The 20,918-nt window shown below is 34.9% G+C and overlaps 1 protein-coding gene across 1 annotated transcript; it reads left to right on the top strand.

The window, feature by feature from the left end:
• Positions 1–442: 442 nt before the first annotated feature.
• LOC100773391 (solute carrier family 7 member 13-like) lies at positions 443–20,682 on the top strand. Its single transcript, XM_027398750.2, has 4 exons — positions 443–1,109; positions 13,550–13,681; positions 15,104–15,465; positions 20,373–20,682. Exons 1-4 carry the CDS (start codon positions 443–445, stop codon positions 20,628–20,630), a joined length of 1,419 nt encoding a protein of 472 aa, XP_027254551.1. The 3' UTR covers positions 20,631–20,682.
• Positions 20,683–20,918: the final 236 nt, after the last annotated feature.

The following is a 20,918-nucleotide window of genomic DNA, read 5'->3' as shown; positions in this document are numbered from 1 at the left end:
TGGGATAGTAGGTGAGGAGGGCAGGGGTGGAGGGGAGGGAGAGGGAACTGGGATTGACATGTAAAAGAAGCTTGTTTCTTATTTAAAATTGCTCTAATTACAATTATAAAAATTAAAAAAGGAAAAGAAGCAGGGTTTCATTGTATAACAATTCTGATTGTCCTGGAATTCACTTTTTAAATGAAACAGACTCTGATCTCAGAAATCCATCTGCCTCTGCCTCTGCCTCCAGAGTACTGGGAATAAAAGCACATGGCCTCACCACCCAGCTAAAAGTTAATCATTTTTAAACCCAAGTTAAGGTCAGCCTTAAAATGTCTTATAAAGAGAAGATGGTTTAGTCAAGGCAACACCCTGTTTCACAGGGTTTTGCAGAAAGTGACAGAAAAGCATGATAGGGAAGAACCATATTTTTTAGAATTAAAAAGAAAAAGGCAAAACCATGCAACTCTTGAGAGTTGTGGGATTCACCTACGGAAACATGGTTTTGCTTAGTTCTACTATAGGGACAGGGATCTTTGTGTCCCCAAAAGAAGTATTAAAATACTGCTCAATGAACATCCCCATTTTTCTGAGTATGTGGGCAGTTGGTGGCCTGCTGAGCCTGATGAATGCACTCTGTCTTGCAGAGCTTGCAACCACCTTCCCTGTGAGTGGAGTATCTTACTATTTCCTGAAGCAATCTCTTGGATACACTGCCGCTTTCCTGAGTATTTGGATTAGACTTTTTTCTCATATCCTAGGCATCAGTGCTCAAAGCTTACTAATAGCTACCTATCTAATTCAACCTTTCTATTCTGGGTGCCTAGCTCCAGAGCTCCCAAAGAAGTGTTTGGCTTTGTCTTTTTTGTGGTTATTTGGAATTCTCAATGCTCAAGGGATAAAAACAGTGATTCAATTTCAGGCTATTGGCAATTTGATGAAGATGGCTGTTCTTTGTCTAATTTCTGTAACTGGAATTGTGCTGTTAGTGACTGGGGATAAGGAGAATGTAACCCGGTTTGAGAATGGATTGGATGCTGAACTTCCTGATGTTTCACAGATTGTAGAAGCCTTTCTCCAAGTTTATTATTCATATGTAGGATCATCACTCCTAATCAACATAGCAGGTAAATCCATTCATAAAATATTTGGTGCTATGGCATAAGAGTTTATCTAGAATTTAGAAGGAAGGTTAATATGATTGTTTCATGATCTGTAATGAGGTGCAATCTTCTCTAAAATATGCCATTATAAATAAAACACTCATATATATTCATTAATGTAAACTTATAGTCATGTCCTGTTAAGAATTTTGGAAATGTTAAAAATTTTCAAAGGATTTGAGATTTTTTCTATACTCATAGGTTTATTTCATCTGATCCTACCAGCTTGAAATTAGTAATAATTATATAATGATTTTATTAGCAAACTAACCCTTATCACAAGCCTCAGATTTTAATGTTTAATCTCAACTTCAAAACTTTGTTCTCTTCCCAGAAATACCCACTATTAAGCTTGTTGTGAGTAGCTATCACTTTCCATGTATTTGCATTGAAAAAGTATATTGTACTTTCCTGTGTATATGTTACTAGGAATAGTAAAATGCTAGTTAAATTTTATTCTACAACATATACAGTTAGCTTAACATTCTGAACTGATGCTTCTCACTTTTGTGAACATTTCAAGTGATTCTGATACTTTCATACTAGAAACAATGCTATAAAGAACATATCTCAGAATACAATATTATTTTCTGCGGAGCAATTATTCTCATCTGGATGGTACAATACCATGAGAATGTCATAATAATTGCAAATAAATCTCCCTGCAATATTTAAAAGATTTAAAGAAAGGAAACATTATGTATTGTGTAGTTTTATTTATTTTTCAATAACTGCTTAACATACAGAGTGATGAGTTTCACTGGGGCATTTATACTTATTTGTCTTAGTTAGGATTTCTATTGTTGTGATAGAACAAGCATGACCAAAAAGGCATCCTGAGGGAGAAAAGGGCTTATTTCATCTTACAGTTTCATCATCCAGGGAAGACAGTGAAGAATCCTGGAAATACAATCTAATGCAGAGTCCATGGGGGAATACTATTTAGTAACATTTTCTTCATTGCTTGCTCATCCTGGTTTCTTACAGAACCCAGCACTACCAGCCCAAAGATGGCACCACCCACATTGATCCATGATATCACACATCAATCATCAGTCAAGACAATGCATCACTGGGTTTCCACAGGTCAATCTCATTAAGATTCCCTCTTCTAAAATGAATCTTCTTGACATTAAATTAGTGAGCACTATATGTGTCATTATATTTTGTCATCAATGGGTCCTCTATCCACTACCTTTCTTGCATTCTCTCTGTCACCTTTTAGATGTTTTCCTTCTTCCTGATAGTTGTCCTTTTGTTTTCTTATCACATACATTCTATCTTTTCTTAGTCCCCTCCCTCAGTGTACTTCCACTTCAGTCATAAATATTTCTAGGTTTATTACCTACATAAACACATGAAAATATATACATATATATTATATGTACACATGTAACTTCATCTTTGTTTTAAGTGAATTCAATTTTCTCCATTTTTCCCACACTTTTCTTCCTCCAGGCCCTCCCAGACACCCTCCCAACAAACTCCTTGAATGTTTTCTCAAACTCTAATGTTGATAGCTTCCTTTTCTATAATAATTAGTTTATATACAAAATATATAAATATGTTTGTTTGTGAATACAACCTGATGATGTTTCTGCTGTTAGGTGTATATGGATTCAAGACTGACCACATGCATTAGACAATCAATAAGGTGGTTCTAGCCTCAGAGAGGCTAATTGTTCTTCTCTCAGCCATCACAGGTTACTTGTAGTTCTTTGTCTAGAATTGGGACCCAAAAAATTTTACAGATTCTACATTAGAATATCCATGGATACTGTCATTTTTACAGTTTTATTTATTCAGTAATTTCAGAAAAAAAACCTGTTTCACAGCATACATCCTGGTATTCTGACTTCTACAGTCTTTGACTCCCTCTTTCTCCATTTTATCTGAGTTACAGATGAGGAGCTATGACTTAGATATATTCATTGTGGGTGTGAACCCTACCAACTGTTAGTTTCTGTATTGCATCCAGTTGCAGGTTTTCTGTGGTGTTCTCAGTTGCTTCTTTGATGAGTTATCCCTCATCAAAAGCATAGTATACTTTTCTATGTGTGTAAGGATGAGCTTTAGAATCTAGTAAGAAACTAGGCTGGTCTAGTAAAGTGGCAGTGGTAGATTCTTTTCTAAGGTCCATTACTTCACTAGCCCCAGAAATACAGATAAGGCATGGTTTCCCTCTGGTTGAGTGGCCCTCATTCATTAGACATAAGTAGTTTGTAGCATACATATGAGTACTACTTGTATATTTATGTATATCTTGACATGTTGATAACTATCATGTTTCATAGGGGATATGGGATTGTGTAATTGCTTTCTTCCTTGTTAAATTGCATGGTATTTTACAGATTCATAAAACCTAAACTGTAGGAAGAAAGTTTCAAGTCAGATCCATTTCAAATCATCTAAGTCACATGTTCTTAGTGTGTGATGCCTTGTATTTTCTTCAGCAATAAGGCCTCATATATATATATATATATATATATATATTGAAATTTATATCTATTTTGCATAATTTTAGAAAAATATAAAAGAATGTAGTTCCCTGAGGATTTATCAAACAACCTTGGTATTATCTTTCCCTCCTTATTTCTCTGTCTAATCCTACCCCCTTTTTCCCTATTTGAAGCCTCCCTGTCAGTTGTTTTATTTTTCATTTCATACCACCAGATTCTTACTTTCAACTCTCTTCCCAATACTTTATATTTTATACTTTCCTAGTTTCTGTGGTTATTCCATGATGCATGTTCACATGTGAGGATTCAGAGCTAAGAACCACAGCCAAGAGAGATCATACAGTGATGTTTATCTTTTTGAGACTGTATTAAATCACTCAATATAAGCTTTCCTAGTTCCATCCATTTACATGAAAATTTCATGTTTTCACATATAGAATAGCTGAATAGTATTTTATTGCTTATATTTCCCATATTTTCTTTATCTGTTTTTCTGTTGAGGGATATTTAAAACTGGGTGTCTATAAGCAGAAGAATGTTATTAGTTACATATTCATCAATCTGCACAAAAATTGAGATACAAGTGGATAGAAGACTTCAATTTGAAACCTGGAAGTCTAACTCTGCTAGCAGAAAATTTAAGCAATATGCTAAAAGATACAGGTATAGAAAAACACTTTTTAAACAGGACTCCAGTTGCCAGGATTGTGTCCCGCATTCAACAACTGGGACTTCATATATCTTAATGACTCATGAAAAGATTAAGAATAAATCACTTAAGTGAAGAAACCTACAGAATAGGAGAAAATCTCTGTCAGTATACAGCTTATGGAGGATTAATATCCACAATGTACAAAGAACTAAAAAAATTTCAAGTAAACAAATGATCCACTTGAAAAGTAAGCCGTGCTTCTAAAAGACATTTCTCAATAACAGAAATAAAAATGACAAAAATATACCTCATAACTGTCTTCAGGAGTAAGAGAAATGCAATTTAAAACAACTTTTGAAATTACATATTACTCTAGTGAGAATGAGAAATGTCAACAAGAAATCCTGGAGAGGTTGTGAAAAAGCTGAACGATAGCTCACTGTTGGTGGAAATGCAAATTTGTGCAACCATTCTAGAAATCAGTTTGGATAATCTGCAAAAAAAAAAAAAAACTACAAATAAAACTACCTCATGACTCACCTATATAACTTGCGGGTATATAAATGCTCAGAAGATACGACATCTACTCAACAAATGCTTGCTCTGTGATGTTTGTAGACACCCTAATCACAGTAGCTAGGAAATGGAAACAACATAAATTACCTTCAACAGGTGAGGAAAATTATTAAAATTGATTCTTTTCTCTTTTTTGCTTCTAAAACATTTTTTCCTTATTAATTTCTTTATTCACTCATCCATGGATAGACATTTCACTTGCCTCCATGCCTTGGCTATTGGGAATAACCCTGTACTGTTTTCTTTTTCTTTTTTTATTTTAAATAGAAAGAAAATTATTTTACATATCAATCCCAGGTCCCTCTCCCTCCCCTCCTCCCCTGTCCCCCCAACTAATGCCCTACCTAACCCATGCTCTTTCTGCTACCCAGGGAGGGTGAGGCCTTCCATGGGGGGACTTCAGAGTCTGTCATATCCTTTGGGATAGGGCCTAAGACCACCCCTTTGTGTCTAGGCTCAGGGAGTATCTCTCCATGTGGGATAGGCTCTCAAAGTCCATTCCTATGCTAAGTATAAGTACTGATCCACTACAAGGGGCCCCAGAGATTTCCGAGGTCTCCTCACTGACACCCACATTCAGGGGTCTGGATCAGTCCCATGCTGATTTCCCAGCTATCAGTGTGGGAACGAAGAGCTCTCCCTTGTTCAAGTCAACTGTTTCTGTGGGTTTTACCAACCTGCTATGGACCCCTTTGCTCATCAGTCCTCCTCTGCAACTGGATTTCAGTTCAAGGTTTAGCTGTGGGTGTCTGCTTCTACTTCCACCAGCTGCTGGATGAAGGCTATACTATGGCATATTAATTAGTCATCAATCTCATTATCAGGAGAGGGCATTTAAGGCAGCCTCTCCTCTGTTGTTTAGATTGTTAGTTTGTGTCATTTTTGTAGCTCTCCAGACATCTCCCTAGTGCCTGATTTCTCTTTAAACCTTTAATGTCTATTATTTTATCTATCTTGTTCTCTTCTGTTCTTCCCTCAACTCAACCTCCCTGCCCCATCATGTCTTCCACAGCCCTCTTTTTCTCCCCTTCTCATTCTTCTAGTTTCCTCTCCCCGCATGCTCCCAATTTGCTCAGGAGATGTTGTCCCTTTCCCCTTCTCCAGGGGACCATGTATGTTTCTCTTAAGGTCCTCCTCATTTACCAGCCTCTCCTGGAGCATGGACTGCAGGCTGGCAATCATTTACACTATGTTTAAATTCCAGATATGAGTGAGTACATATCATGCCTGACTTTTGGTGACTGGGTTACCTCACTCAGAATGGTTTCTTCTAGTTCTATCCATTTGCCTGCAAATTTCAAGATTCCATTGCTTTTTTTTCCCGTGGAGTAGTACTCCATTGTGTAAATGTACCACATTTTCTCTATCCATTCTTCAATTGAGGGGCATCTAGGTTGTTTCCAGGTTCTGGCTATTACAAATAATGCTGCTATGAACATCCTTGAACAGATGTCCTTGTATGAATATGCTTCTTTTGGGTATATGCCTAAAAGTGGAATTGCTGGATCTTGTGGTAGACTGATTTCCATTTTCTTGAGGAGTCACCATACCGATTTCCAAAGTGGCTGTACAAGTTGGCACTCCCACCAGCAGTAGAGGAGTGTCCCCTTTTCTTCATATCCTCTCCAGCATAAACTGTCATTGGTGGTTTTGATTTTAGCCATTCTGACAGGTGTAAGATGATGTCTCAGAGTTGTTTTGATTTGCATTTCCCTGATGGCTAAGGATGTTGAACACATTCTTATGTGTCTTTCAGCCATTTTAGATCCCTCTATTGAGAATTGTCTATTTAGTTCTGTACCCCACTTTTTAATTGGGTTGTTTGGTGTTTTGCAGAGTAGCTTCTTGAGTTCTTTGTATATTTTGGAGATCAGCTCTCTGTCGGATGTGAAGTTGGTGAATATCTTTTCCCAGTCTGCGGGCTGTTGTTTTGTCTTCTTGACTGTGTCCTATGTCTTACAGAAGCTTAGTTTCTCAGTTTCAGGAAGTCCCATTTATTAATTGTTGATCTCAGTGTCTGTGCTACTGGTGTTATGTTCAGGAAGCAGTCTCCTTTACCGATTAGTTGAAGGATATTTCCTACTTTCTCTTCTAATAAGTTCAGTTTGGCTGGGTTTAATGTTGAGATCTTTGATCCATTTGGACTTAAGTTTTCTGCATGGCGATAGACATGCATCTATCTGCAGTCTTCTACATTCCAGCATTCAGTTATGCCAGCACCATTTGTTGAAGATGCTTTCTTTATTCCATTGTGTAGCTTTAGCTTCTTTGTCAAAAATAAGGTGTTCATAGGTGTGTGGGTTAATATCAGGGTTTTCAGTTAGATTCCATTGGTCTACATGTCTATTTTTTTGCCAATACCAAGCTGTTTTCAGGACTATTGCTCTATAATAGAGCTTGAAATCAGGGATGGTGATGCCTCTGGAAGTTCTTTTATTATACAGGGTGGTTTTGTCTATCCTGGGTCTTTTTTTCTCCATATATAGTTGAGAATTATTTTTTCAAGGACTGTGAATAATTGTGCTGGGATTTTAAAGGGAATTGCATTGAATTTTAGATTGCTTTTGGCAAGATTGCCATTTTTACTATGTTGATCCTACCTATCCAAGAACATAGGAGATCTTTCCGTTTTCTGGAATCTTCTTTAATTTCTTTCTTTAAAAACTCAAAGTTCTTCCTATACACGTCTTTCACTTTTTTGATTAGCATTACCCCAAGGTATATTATGTTATTTGTGGCTATTGTAAAGGGTGGTGTTTCTCTGATATCTTTCTCCATGCATTTATCATCTGTATACAGTAGACCTACTGATTTTTTAAGTTAATTTTGTATTCTGCTATTTTGCTGAAGGTGAAGTAGAATCTAGAAAAACAATACAAAGAATCAATGTAACAAAGAGTTGGTTCTTCCAGAAAATCAACAAGGTAGACAAACCTCTATCCAAGCTAACCAAAAGGCAGAGAGAGAACATGCAAATTAACAAAATCAGAAATAAAAAGGGGGACATAACAACACACACTAAGGAATTCAGAGAATTTTCAGATCATACTTTGCCTTTATATATTACTTGGCCCTTTTCCTTTGCTGCTCTTAATATTCTTTCTTTATTCTGTATGTTTGGTGTTTTGATTATTATATGGCGAGGGGACTTATTTTTGTGGTCCACTCTATTTGGTGTTTTGTAAGCTTCTTGTACTTTCATTGGCATGTCTGTCTTTAGGTTTTCTTCTATGATTTTGTTGAATATGTTTTCTGCACTTTTGAGGTGGGCTTCTTTACCTTCTTCTATACCTATTATTTTTAGGTTTGGTCTTTTCACGGTGTCCCAGATTTCCTAGATTTTTTGTGTTAGGGATTTGTTGCACTTAAGATTTTCTTTGGTCGATGAATCTATTTCTCCTAGTGTATCTTTAACTCCTGAGATTCTTTCTTCCATCTCTTGTATTCTGCTAGTTATGCTTGCATCTGTAGGTCCTGATCATTTACCCAACTATTCTAATTCCAGCATTCCTCTCTCTCTCTCTCTCTCTCTCTCTCTCTCTCTCTCTCTCTCTCTCTCTCTGTGTGTTTGTGTGTGTGTGTGTGTGTGTGTGTGTGTTTATTTTCTCAATTTCTGCTTTCAAACCTTGCTCTGTTTGAATTATTTCTTGAAATTTTTGCTTTGTCTTTTCCTCAATTTCTTGAAATTTTTTGTTTGTTTTTTCTTCCATTTCTTTAAAGTATTTTCTCATTTTTTACGGTTCTATCATCTTCATGAAGTTGTTTTTAAGGTCATTCTCTTCTGCTTCATCTGTATTGGTATGCTCAGGTCTTGCTGGTGTAGAGTCCCTAGACTCTGGTGGCATCATATTAGTTTTTCTGTTGTTGAATGTCTTCTTATATATATTGTCATCTTCCCATCCCTTCTTCCAGTGGGTGCAGATGGGGTATCTTCCTCTCCTGCTGTGTATGGTTGCAAGGTTCTCTTCTGGTGGGTGCAAGCACATCCAATACTCTGATGGGTCTCAGAATGGATGCAGGTATGTCTGAGACACCCCATTTACCAGTGGTTGAAGGTGGGACTAGAACCATGATGTCATCAGACTCTGCATGGCTTGATAAACCTGGGGCAAGTCAACCTGCCACAGTGTCTAGGCCAGGAAATCCCAAAGGCAGCAAGCAGAAATCCTTACACCTTTTTTACTGGGAACATTTTCTTTTTATTCTCTTATTCTTTGTCTTGGGAGTTATTTTCATGTATGTCTTTAATTCCTGAAAATGTGGTGCTAGAAATTCAATCTTTCTCATTTTTAAATCTGTTTCATCTAAAAAAAGGAGATTCAGATCCAGTGTATTGACCTTCTTCACTTCCTTTTTCCTCTGAAACAATATTTATATCTTCATGTGAGTAGACATTCTCCTCTGCTAACAATTTCTACCAGAATGGATTCCTTTTTATTTCGCTAATCCATATCTGAGTGAACCTTCTATGACAATTTACTATGCACTGGGTTCCAGAGCATTAGAGATTAAATTATGTAAAGACCAAATCTTTACTGGTTTATGCTCCCCTTTCTGATGAGCTCTCTTTTAAGTTCTCAAAACTTGTTTCCATATACTTTTTGTGGTCTTTGAACATATTCATAATAACTTATTTGAAGCCTTTGTTTTATGTTTTAGGTATATTGAATTTTCTGTGACTACTCTAGTAAGATTTCTGGGTTCTGGTGGAGCAATGTTGTCTTTGATATTAAGGTTCTTTTTTGTGCTAGTATCTTGGCCTCTGGATTTGTGTATGATTATGATGGTTAGTGTTGATATGTTGTATTGTCTTTCTTAAGCAGGTGTTTCTACTCTTGTTTCTATCTTTGTTGGTGGCTATGGATTGCTTCTGAGCCCTGCCTGGTGTTCCTGGCTGGAATGTGGGGATAGTGTAAAGGAATGGGAATGGTTTAGAAGTTGGAGGATGAAAATGTTCACAGGAAGGAAATCTGAGCCTGCCATGATGTTTAGAGGTATCCCCAGGGAGTGAAGTCACAGAGGGAAGACTGGCTTATTTAAGTGCTATGCTACAGGCTCAGAGATGAGAATGGGGGAAAGGAAGAACAGTGAAAATTGCCTCATCCCAGGCTAGGGTGGCAAGCAACTTCCCAGGTAGAAAGTCCCATATAAATTTTCAAGATATATAAATGTAATAAGATGTGGCCTTTCTTTTCACAATGTGAATATTTTTTCTCATGATTTGCCTCATAATTTGATACAAGTTTTTTTCAAAATGTATTTATTCTTTAAAATTTCATTTTACTTTTCAACCACAATTCTCCCCTCTTCCTGTCCCCTTCCTCCAAGCTCACCCCCAGTCCACTCCTCCTGATGAGTAAGGACTCCCATGAGGAGTCAGAAAATTCTGGCACAATTTGTTCGGGCAGGGCCAAGCCTCTCTTTAATGCATTGAGACTGAGCACAGCAACAAACTATAGGGAATGTGCTCCAACAAGGTAGCTCAAGTACCAGGGTTCTGTTGTGGTCCTGTTGCCATTGGCATGTTTATGCAAAGTTTTTAATGAAGAAATTTAAACAAATTTGATGGGAATGTACTTCTGTGTATATTTATCTTATTGATTGTTAAATAAAATACTGTTTTGGCCAATGAGACAGCAAGTTAGGCAGGAGTAGGAGTCAAAGAGGATTCTGGGAAATGTAGTAGAGAAATGGTGATCCAGGCAGGAAGTGGCAAAGCTAGGAGACTCATATTTAAGCAAAGGAGAAACAGGAAGTGTCTCTCTTTTCCCCTCCGCTCCTGCTCCAGTGGCACGATGTGATCCACCGGCAACGAGGAATGCCAGTAAGGCTTTCGATAAGTCTTATAAAATATATAGATTTATGATAGTTAAGACTGAGCTAGCAGATGAGGAGTCCTAGTCATTGGCCAAGCAGCATTGTACCTAATACAAGTCTCTCTGTGTATTAATTTGGGCCCTAACTCAGGAGGGCAGCTGGCATAAAGTGTACACGTGGCAGTGGGGCTCGGCGGCTTTTGGTGGAAAGATTTATCGTAACACAAATTCACCTATTAAAACCTTTTAATATGTGGCATTCATTTTTTTCTTGTAATTAAAGAAACAAATTCCCAACTCAAGACAACAGTGTCTGTACTTTGTTCTTAGAATTTTTAGGGTTCCACTTTTTTACAATATGCGATAATTTGACTTCTAACTCTCTAAGTTACTTTCTTTACAATTCCCTAAAACTTACTTATTCGATGTGAAGAGTTTATAGTCTTCACTTAAAGATGAACTTTTTAATTTCATGGAAATGTCTTTTAGTGCTGACAACTTTCTTCAGAAATAAATACTATTTCATGAAGTTAAACACTAGATACTAGCAAATATAGTGAAGCAGTTATTAATCAACTTGCATGTGAAAACTGACCAACTGCTCTACTGGAATACCTGCCAAGTCATAGATGTGATTATTGCCTTCTAGTATGACCAGCTTCTCCATATTGAGTCAGAAAGCTCTCTTTTCTTGTAATCACCGCCAGGTACATACCATTCATTTTATTTCCAAGTTTGCCTCACTTGATAACAGATCAGTATATGGAGTAGAAGGAGAAATAGAAGTACGTGGTAATGCCCCATGCAACACAGGACTTCTTATATTCTTATATGTTTTCTTTCATGGCTACTCCCCACTCATTAAGTTTTCTTGACCCTCATCACACACACACACACACACACACACACACACACACACACACACACACGTTTAATAAATAAATAAAACCTTTAATGATAATAAATCATCAAAATTTTAAATTTGGGGGAACAAATAGAAGTGAAAAATTACATCCTAATGGGACAGATATGTGCTTATGCTTTTCACCTAAAGAATAAAATCTCTGCTAAATAGTTGGCAATATTGTATATAGACTATTTATTGTATATAGACTAAATATTGTATATAACAAATAACAGTTTCTAGTTATTTGACATTTTGATTTTGTATGTCTTAATGCTAAAAACACCTTTTCATATAAGTATCTAGTAAAATTGTCAGAAATATTTAAGTTCTGTGGTGATTTGAATGAGAATATCCTTCACAAGCTGAAAGTACTGGAACACTTGTTCCTCAGTTGGTGGTGCTGTTTGAAGAGAGGGTAGAACCTTAAAACAGAGACTTACTGGAGGAAGTTTATCATTAGAGTAGGTTTTTTAATGTACCTGTTCACACCCTACTTTCTGCATTCTATCTATATTTCCTGCTTCTTTTAAAAGGTGTTAGTTCTCAGCTTTGTACTACTGCCCCCATGGCTTCAAGACTTTTCAGCATGATGGACTCTCATCCCTCAGGAACTGTAAGCCCAAATACATCCTTCTTTTTATAAATTTCCTTGGTCATGGTGCTTTGTCACAGCAGTAGAAAGTAACTCAAGAAGAGACAGTTTGGATATTATTAGAAATTGGTATTAGTCTCAAGCCAATTTCATTTAACAGTTAATATTAATTTTGTTACATATAAATATGTAGTTTTCTCCTCCATCTCTTCCTTGCCACCTTCCCATGTCTGCACAATTGACAGCCTCATTTTCTTTAACAATTGTTGTCACGTACACACCTAACCAAACATATAAATACAACCTGCTATACTCATTCAGTGTTGCCTGCATATATAGGTTTCTATAGCTAACTTTTCTAATTAGAGTGTTCATCCATTGGGAAGACTAATTCTATCTATCTCACCTCTTTTTGGATTATGATGCTCAGTAATATCTCCTGCTGTATTAGAATATCAAACGTGGTTGGAGTTGTTCCAAATTTTATGAAAATCCAGTCAGAATCAATCAACAATATTAAGAAATCAAACATTCTAATACAATGCAGCTCAATGACATACCCATCTGGCAAATATCTGCCTAAGAATTATGGTAGGAAAACATTAGAATGATTCCTTGCCATAACTGAAATTTCTTTATTATGAGAAACCATTTGTATACAGTGGAAATTTATAGTATGTAAATTCTCAGATAAAAATCGAGGAAGTATGCATAGTATTTGTTGATCTCTACAGTGCGACAGCCATGCACTGTGCAATGTGCACATGCTATGACTTCTGATACAGGGCTGTAGTGAGGTGCACACTGAAAGAAATACTCCATGTTTGTTGCAAGTTTTATTTTGAAATAACATTTGGCATTGCATGATCAAAAACTTATTCTTGGCAATTTCCCATGATATCCACTTTCAGGTTTTTGGCCCTAAATATGGAGATGAACCAATGTTTGAGACCCTGAGATTTGGGAACATTCCACTTACAGGAATGGATATTACAGACCACAGAACATATAATGCCACATTTGTTGAATTAGGTTACTGCACAAAAAGATTGGTGATTATGAATGAAAAATTTTTGTCCTTCACCTTTTCTAATGACACTTTTTTTCTACAGTATGTACTTAAAAAGAGTACATATGTCTAGAGTTCTGTGTTCAGGAAACCTTGAAGACAAAAAAAGCACTACTTTACATTCGGTAGGCTTACTGAATACATGAAGACATCTGTTGAATACCTAAGCCATCAAAACTTCTATCTCAGTGAAAAGAACCCAAAATATAATCTCTAGTGACAGGAAGAATTAATTTATGAAAGACCTAATGTGATTGTCTCCATGACATCGGACTTTGGCAAGTTATTTTGGTTGATGTGTACTTTTCTAATGTATTTATTTATTTTTCTTAGGAGAAATAAAAAATCCTACTAATACAATTCCAAAATCTTTAATATCGGGCCTGTCCATTGTGATGGTTTTTTACTTACTGACAAATATATCATACGTGGCAGTTTTGACACCCCAGGAAATCATCTCTTCAGGTATGTGAAGTAAATTTTATTATGGTAGAATCTCAGAAATAAAAGATGGCAAGTTTTATACGCTACAGATATGTTTAGTATATGTGAAGAGATATAAAAATAATATGTTTATGTTTGGGGATTTTCAATGAATCTAAAGAAAACATTATGAACTAAACTTAAATTATAAGATAATTGATTACATATTAAGAACTAAATTATATATCCAGAAGTCCATATACCACAGAATCTAAAATAAAAGAATATAAATAAGAGGAGGAAAAGAATAAAGAAAAAATGACAAGGAACCTGAGCAATATGACAAGAACACAAAGAATAAGTACTGTATTTAAATGCTTCATCCTTCAAGATACATTTTTATCTTTACAACAAAAGACAACGTTCAAAATAGGCAACATTTCCTTACTTTCTTAGATGTGAAACACAGTGCCAACATTTTCATTAAGGCTGTCACTTGCATCCATCATAAATGGATCAAAAAGTGAGTCACAACTAGTTCCCAGCCACACTTTGCCCATTAAACATTCTGTTATTATCTAGGATATTGATAGTTATTTGTAAATGTGAGCAGCAATTTTCTAAATATAGCCATCACAATATCACTAGGAATAAATGTAGCCACTCTATCACTCATTCATTATTGTCTGGCTCACTCTGTATAGTCTGACAATTTGTTAAAAATGTGAAAACTTTTCTTTGAAGACAGATGTTTATTCTGGGTGGAACCAGAGCTTCAACTTTCCTTTCCTCCACATGGATTTACAGGATATATGTCAATTCTAGGCACAGGCAGCATTAATTTTAAATGGTATGAAAAAAGGTAAGGGCACACATAGTCTTTCTTTAGGATATTTTCAGTCTTATATGAATGTTATAAAATGACATAGTACTATAACCAAGGTTTGGTAATGTCACAAATGACATTGACAGGAGTGGTTCCAAGCATATCCGCAACACATGGGCATTAAAGGGAGGATATGAGGAAGGTGTCACATCATACAAATTTCAAAACTTATTTTACACCATAATAGCTGAGTTTTAGGCCATTTTTACTGGGAGCTATGTATTATGCAGTGCCAGGGATCCACAGCTAGTATGGCTTTTTTTCTGTCTTATTAGCTCACAAACATGTTAGGAGTGGTAAATACATGAGATAGACAGCTTTACAATCAAGAGGACAAAAACTATTATTGCTACCACTGAGCAGCCTTGCAGCTCTCAAACATCCACTCCTAATATACTGTACTGGTAAAAACAAGTCAAAAGGCACAACAGACTCAAACAGTAAGAGACTCCTCATAGAAAGAATTGCTAAGTCCTATTACAATATGTAAGGATACAGGAACAATTGCAGAGCACTGTTCTATTTACTTTCAAGCAAAAGTGACTTTGGCTTTTGGAATTTTCATTTAATTTTTGTAGATTCTGTTGCTGTCACATGGATGTACAGAGTCTTCCCTTTCATACAATGGGCTACTTCTTTGGGGATCTCAGCAGCAATGATGAATTGCCTTTCTAGTGGATTGCTTTCAGGATCAAGAATAATTTACGCTGCAAGTCAAGATGGACAATTACCTTTCATCTACTCAATGCTTAATGACCATCACAATCCAGTTGTAGGAGCCATCCTCATTATCATCTTATCTTCTATTGCAATAATAATTTCAAAATTAATCTACTTAATGAAATATGTGGGACTAGGAGCATGGTGTATAAATTTTCTGAATATGATTGGGTTGCTTAAAATGAGGTACCAGAAGCCCAATCTACCAAGACCTTATAAGGTAAGTCAATATCTAAATACTAATGTTTAATATATAACCTGTTTGTTGTTAAACCTTTCTAAGTAGGCATGATATTCTTCTAATCAAGTTATAAACCCATTATATTAAGCAGTGACCCTATGTCTTCCAACTAAACTTTTGTAATATGAGCCATTTGAGGCTACAATTTTATTGTGTGAAGGGTGAAAACTAATATACTGCAGGGAAAGAAGATATAATCATTATCTTCCAGGGACCAAACAGTACTACTGAAGAGAAAAATATACTTTCCATACTCAAATGAGCCAGCTCACCTCATAATTTCACATGGTAAAAGTAGCTTTCTTTTTTGCTTAACCCCTTATTTGAAATTTTATTTTTAAGGATTTAAAGTAAAGACTTTTCTTGGATAATTTTCTTTTACATTATCTTTCTGATGTATAAGTTACATGTTTACATAACATGAATCCAGGAATGTTCCATGATATTTGTTTTCCTTCTCAATAATCCTATGAATGTCATAAATATTTAAGCTGTTCATGATTGCTGAGATGATACAAAATGATGAAAACAATTCCCTATTTTATGACAGTGACTATAATAAGTACATGAGTATTGTTCATAAATTCCAGATTCGCATATTTTTTAGTATGGATTTTGATTCATTCAAACTCTATTGGATCACAGGAATATTATTCATCTTGGGCTCCTTATAATAGTGAACCACTGGCTGTATTTTGAGAACTCTCATTTAATATCATATTTCATATTCTACTTTCTTGTAATTGCTTCCTTTTCAAGTGAATCCCATGTCAAAAAGTGAATAATATCTTCAATACATTATGTATCCCAGATATATGTAATTCAGAGATACTTGGATAAATATATTTTGAGAGCTTTAGTATATTCAAGAAAGTATATGCACATCAGTCAATGAAGAAATTTCATTTGTTGAGTACATTCTAGTATATTTGAGCCTCATACACTTACTTTATTAGAATCATATTAGATATTTTGATAATGAAAAATGTAATGAACATATCAATTAAGTTATCAGTTTCATGTTTATTTATATTCACTATCTTTCCTGAACATTTGTTAAAGTACATGGCAAATAGTATTTTGGTGTGATGAGTGTCCATACTGGAAATATTATTAATCTTTATTAATTGAGAAACATCAAAGAATGACTGGGTATTTTTGTAGCACAATGCAAATACTCAGCAGCAGCAGATATTAAATAAAGCAATCTTCATACCTATATTTAAGGCCTATTTGATATCAAACATTATCAAATGGATAAATAGAAAACATTCCTACTGAAGAAATCTCTGAATATCCTGTATAATGGCATATTGTATAAAACTGAAAAACAATTTGTAAAGACACAGAAGCTAAACATGTCCATTTGATATGAAAATACATTCCGGAACAATCATTTCCAAAATGACAAAGAACTAGACTTAGAAACATGGCTATAGGACAACAAATACAACAGGAACTAAGATAGTACCTCTTTAAGAGACATAAAATAGAAGTTGCCCTTGACGCAGAAATTGAATGTAAAAATAAGCTAGCTCTCCAGTATATTCAATGACTAATCCCTGGTGAAAGACTTTCTGCAACATGAAAAGTAGGTATTTGGGTAATGGAATGTTTGCTCTATTACCACTAAGAGAAACCATTTCAAGTTCTTTTACATATGAGTAGGAAAAGTGAACAGAAAACAAGCATTATAGTGAAAACAATCGAATCCATCCTTGGTGAAATCCTGATATGTTATAAGAGGATTACAAATTTACTAATAACTTGTGGGAGGTCTCTGAGTTTATTTTGAAATCAGCAAAAGCTGGGGGTCTAATTTGCATTGGATGGACTCTATTTCAAAAGAAGTGACTTTCTATATGATGGTAAATTCCAGCCATTAGGTTGCAGCAAATCTAGTTCTAAGGTTGATTTGGAAAGAGAAGCTTTTCAAATAAGGCCAGAGTCCAGTGGTTCCTCAACTCAAAAGTACTGCTTAGAAGGAATGTGATCCTGAAAACCTGACTACACATATAAAGATTCTGTCCTCTTGCCACTAATTAATTTGGCACATTATATTAAAGCTCCAATGGCATCTTTCATTATAAAGCCCAAGATAATTTAGTAGTGGTAATACATGTAATTTGCAAGTCCAATAATCATGAAGGCATTTGTAGCAGCTGATAAATTGGCATATTTTCCCAACCTCTCCCACAAAATGACACCAAAATCATGAAATCATCAACATATTCTGCTTTATAATTATAGATTCCATACCATGAACTTGTGTTACAGTTAAGGTTTTCCACTAAGAAACTTCCAAAATTTCCAAATAGGTAAGTTGTATTAGGGAGGGGTAAGCATCAGAAATATACTTCTTAGAGAGAATGAAGAGGTGTAGAATATCAACAATGACAGATAGCAATAAAATGAACCTCACATGTTTATAATATATTATAAAATACTGAATTTTTTAAATCCAAAACATCAAAATCACATCAGTTCACTCATCAGCAATATGAAAAGCTATGGAATCATAGTATGTTATATTTCAAATCCTGAATGTAAATATCTCTTGAAAGTAGAAAGAAAGCTATTTGGGGTGGGGGCAGAGGGCATAAGGCAAAGAAGATTATACAAAAACAATGAGGGAGATAAAAACAAAACAAGTTTGTTTCAAAATAAATGACAGCTAACCAAGATTGCTACATCCACCAAAACTATCTTTTAAAACTAATAGGGAAATAAAGACATTTCAAAACAAGTAGATACTGTAAAGCTCATGGTATTCAAATCATATGTGCAGAATGTACTTAAGGGACTACTATATGCCAAAGATAAATAAAGAAAACCCCTATCATGAGACCACCTCAAAGAATAAACTTCTTGAGAGGGATAGGTGAGTAAAGGAGAAATAGAAAGGAATACATCATTACCAAAAAGCAACCTCCTCACACAAATAGAGAACATAGAAAAAAGCACAATAATCCAGACAACCAGAAAAATAAACCAAAATTATAGGAGTTTTAAACCATTCCCAATGGCAAAATCAGGTGCAAATTGACTCAAATCACCCATAGAATGACAAACACTACCAGCTGAATCGATAAGAATTAATACCTAACTCTCTGGAATCATTAGGAAACAGACCTCATTGGCAAAATGGATCATGGACTGATAAACAAAGAATGCAAGAGAATTTATCAAGAAAAGAAAGGTTGAAAACCAACAGATGTACCTACTCAGACACTGACACAGGGCTTCAAAATTTGACAAAATGATAAGTAAAATACCACATGCAAATAAGATGAACAATTCATCAGGAATATATATGTATAGCAAACATTCAGTAAATGAATGGAATTCCAAATTTCATTTATAAAATGCTAAACACTAATGGGCACAAAATGTTAGTTAAGTCCTGCTTCGATAATAGTGACTGACTTCCATACAGCACTCTGGTGTTTAGTTAGTTCATCCAAACCAAAAATTAATAAAGAAACTTCAGAGATAAATTATACTGTACAACAAATGGACTTAACAGGTATCTTCAGATTATCCATTGATTATAAATTTCTCTCAAAAGTGCATGAATTTAGGGAAAAATAAACATAAAACCAAAAACACAACAATAATTTATTGTCTCTGATTAGATCATAGTGAAATAACAATAGAAAGGAGTAGGGTACCACACCTAAAAAGTAGGAGGCATCTGAGAGAGAACTAATACAGTAAATACTTCCTAAAAAATATACATATATGAAGATAATCATATTGGACAGAACAGTTTTAAGGAGTTGCTGAATTCCACCAACCATTAAGAGCTGACAAAAATGATTCTCAAATTTTTCCTTAAAAATAAAATGGAAAGGATGCTTACAAAAATTTTCTACAGAACTAGCATTACCCTAATTTAAAAAAAAAAAAACTGTATAAGAACCCAACAAAAATAAACTATAGAAACTTTTTTCTGGTGAATACACACCAGAATACACGCAAAATATTTCATCTTAATTTGAGAACACATAAAGAGGATCAGATACAACAGGGGATTTTTGGCTTAATAAGGGAATGAACGGATAATTGAACATATTTAAATCAGTTAATGTAATATTATACAGAACTAGACTTAAGGTCAGACGTGATATTTATTTTCTTAAAATATATACTTGTAAATATGCACATATAGGATATAAACATATTAGTAACATCAGAAGGAATGGTGATACATAAAAGGCAGAAATTTAGGAGAACAAGAAATCAAAAATCAAACATATATCAGAAAGGCTGAGTGAAAACAATTTTGAGAAGAAAAGAGATGAGCAAAAGTGAAAAGGGAATGGTGTATAGAATAAAAACAAAACAGATTTATGTACATGCATGAAAATTTCAGGAATAAACACTCATTATACCTGTAAACATGTCACTATATTATGCCAACTAAACAAATAATAATATAAAGAAACAAAAGAGAAAAGGGAAGAGGGCGAGTTTGGCTGTGAGTAAATAAATAAGTAGTTTTCCTAATTCAGGAAAAGATCACTGTAATGGCTAATAGTAGAATGACACTGCTGTTTTCATTTATGGCAATGGTGTCTGTAAGGGACCCTTTTCTCTAGTGTTTGAAAGTAAGTCGCTGGCTTTGGTGAATGATGTCTCAGTGTGATAAACAGAGGAAAAATTCATGGACACGTCAGGTAAATAAGCAAGTTCACAGGGACACTCTTGTGATATGTAATCTATTACAAATTTATTTTCTACAAGCTAACACCAGGACTGCCTACTCTAAACATTTGAAGATATTTATGAACTCACTTTCTTTTGGTTGTGTAACATCTATAATGTTCTTTTGTAATACAAATTTACCACGTCATCAACAATCTTAATTTTCTGTCTTTTTTCAGGTGTGGCTGCCATTTGTATTTGGAACTATTGTTTTATCAGTTTTTATCATTTTTATACCAGTGATTCTGTCTCCTAATATTGAGCATGTCTATCAGGTTGTCTTTCTTTTCTGTGGACTTTTGTGTTACTGGCTTCAAGCTCACTTTAATAGACATGCTGTTTGTTTTGACACAATCACTTGTTATTGGCAATTATTTTTCAATGTCTCACCCTCTGAAGACGGAGATAACTTAATTCCTTCCTTAAATCCTGACTGAAAGAGAATTATATTTGAAACTAAGCATAACATAATTTTATTGCCGTTTTGCTGATTAAATGTATATGCCATTAAACAAATTCCGTGCTATGTCAACTTGCAAAATTAGTTGAATAATTTCAATTTAATCTCTTAAACACCTTTATTCTGTGAATAATGAGTAAAAATGAGATTAAAATTTTTAAGTAGACAATAAAAGAATATTCATTTCTCACTAACAGAGGTATTTGTCCACCGCATTTTAAAATGTTTTTTAGGAAAATGCTGACTACCCTGATTATAACATTAA

This window comes from Cricetulus griseus, chromosome 2 (genome assembly GCF_003668045.3).
Source record: "Cricetulus griseus strain 17A/GY chromosome 2, alternate assembly CriGri-PICRH-1.0, whole genome shotgun sequence".
Classification (NCBI taxonomy): Eukaryota; Metazoa; Chordata; class Mammalia; order Rodentia; family Cricetidae; genus Cricetulus; species Cricetulus griseus.
This window is presented reverse-complemented; position numbering and strand designations above follow the sequence as displayed.

Coding starts and splice junctions, on each gene's coding strand:
- LOC100773391 (XM_027398750.2), top strand. CDS start 443: ATGCAACTCTTGAGAGTTGTGGGATTCACCTACGGAAACATGGTTTTG. Junction 1,110..13,549: donor ACTCCTAATCAACATAGCAG/GTAAATCCATTC, acceptor TATTTTTCTTAG/GAGAAATAAAAAATCCTACT. Junction 15,466..20,372: donor ATCTACCAAGACCTTATAAG/GTAAGTCAATAT, acceptor GTCTTTTTTCAG/GTGTGGCTGCCATTTGTATT.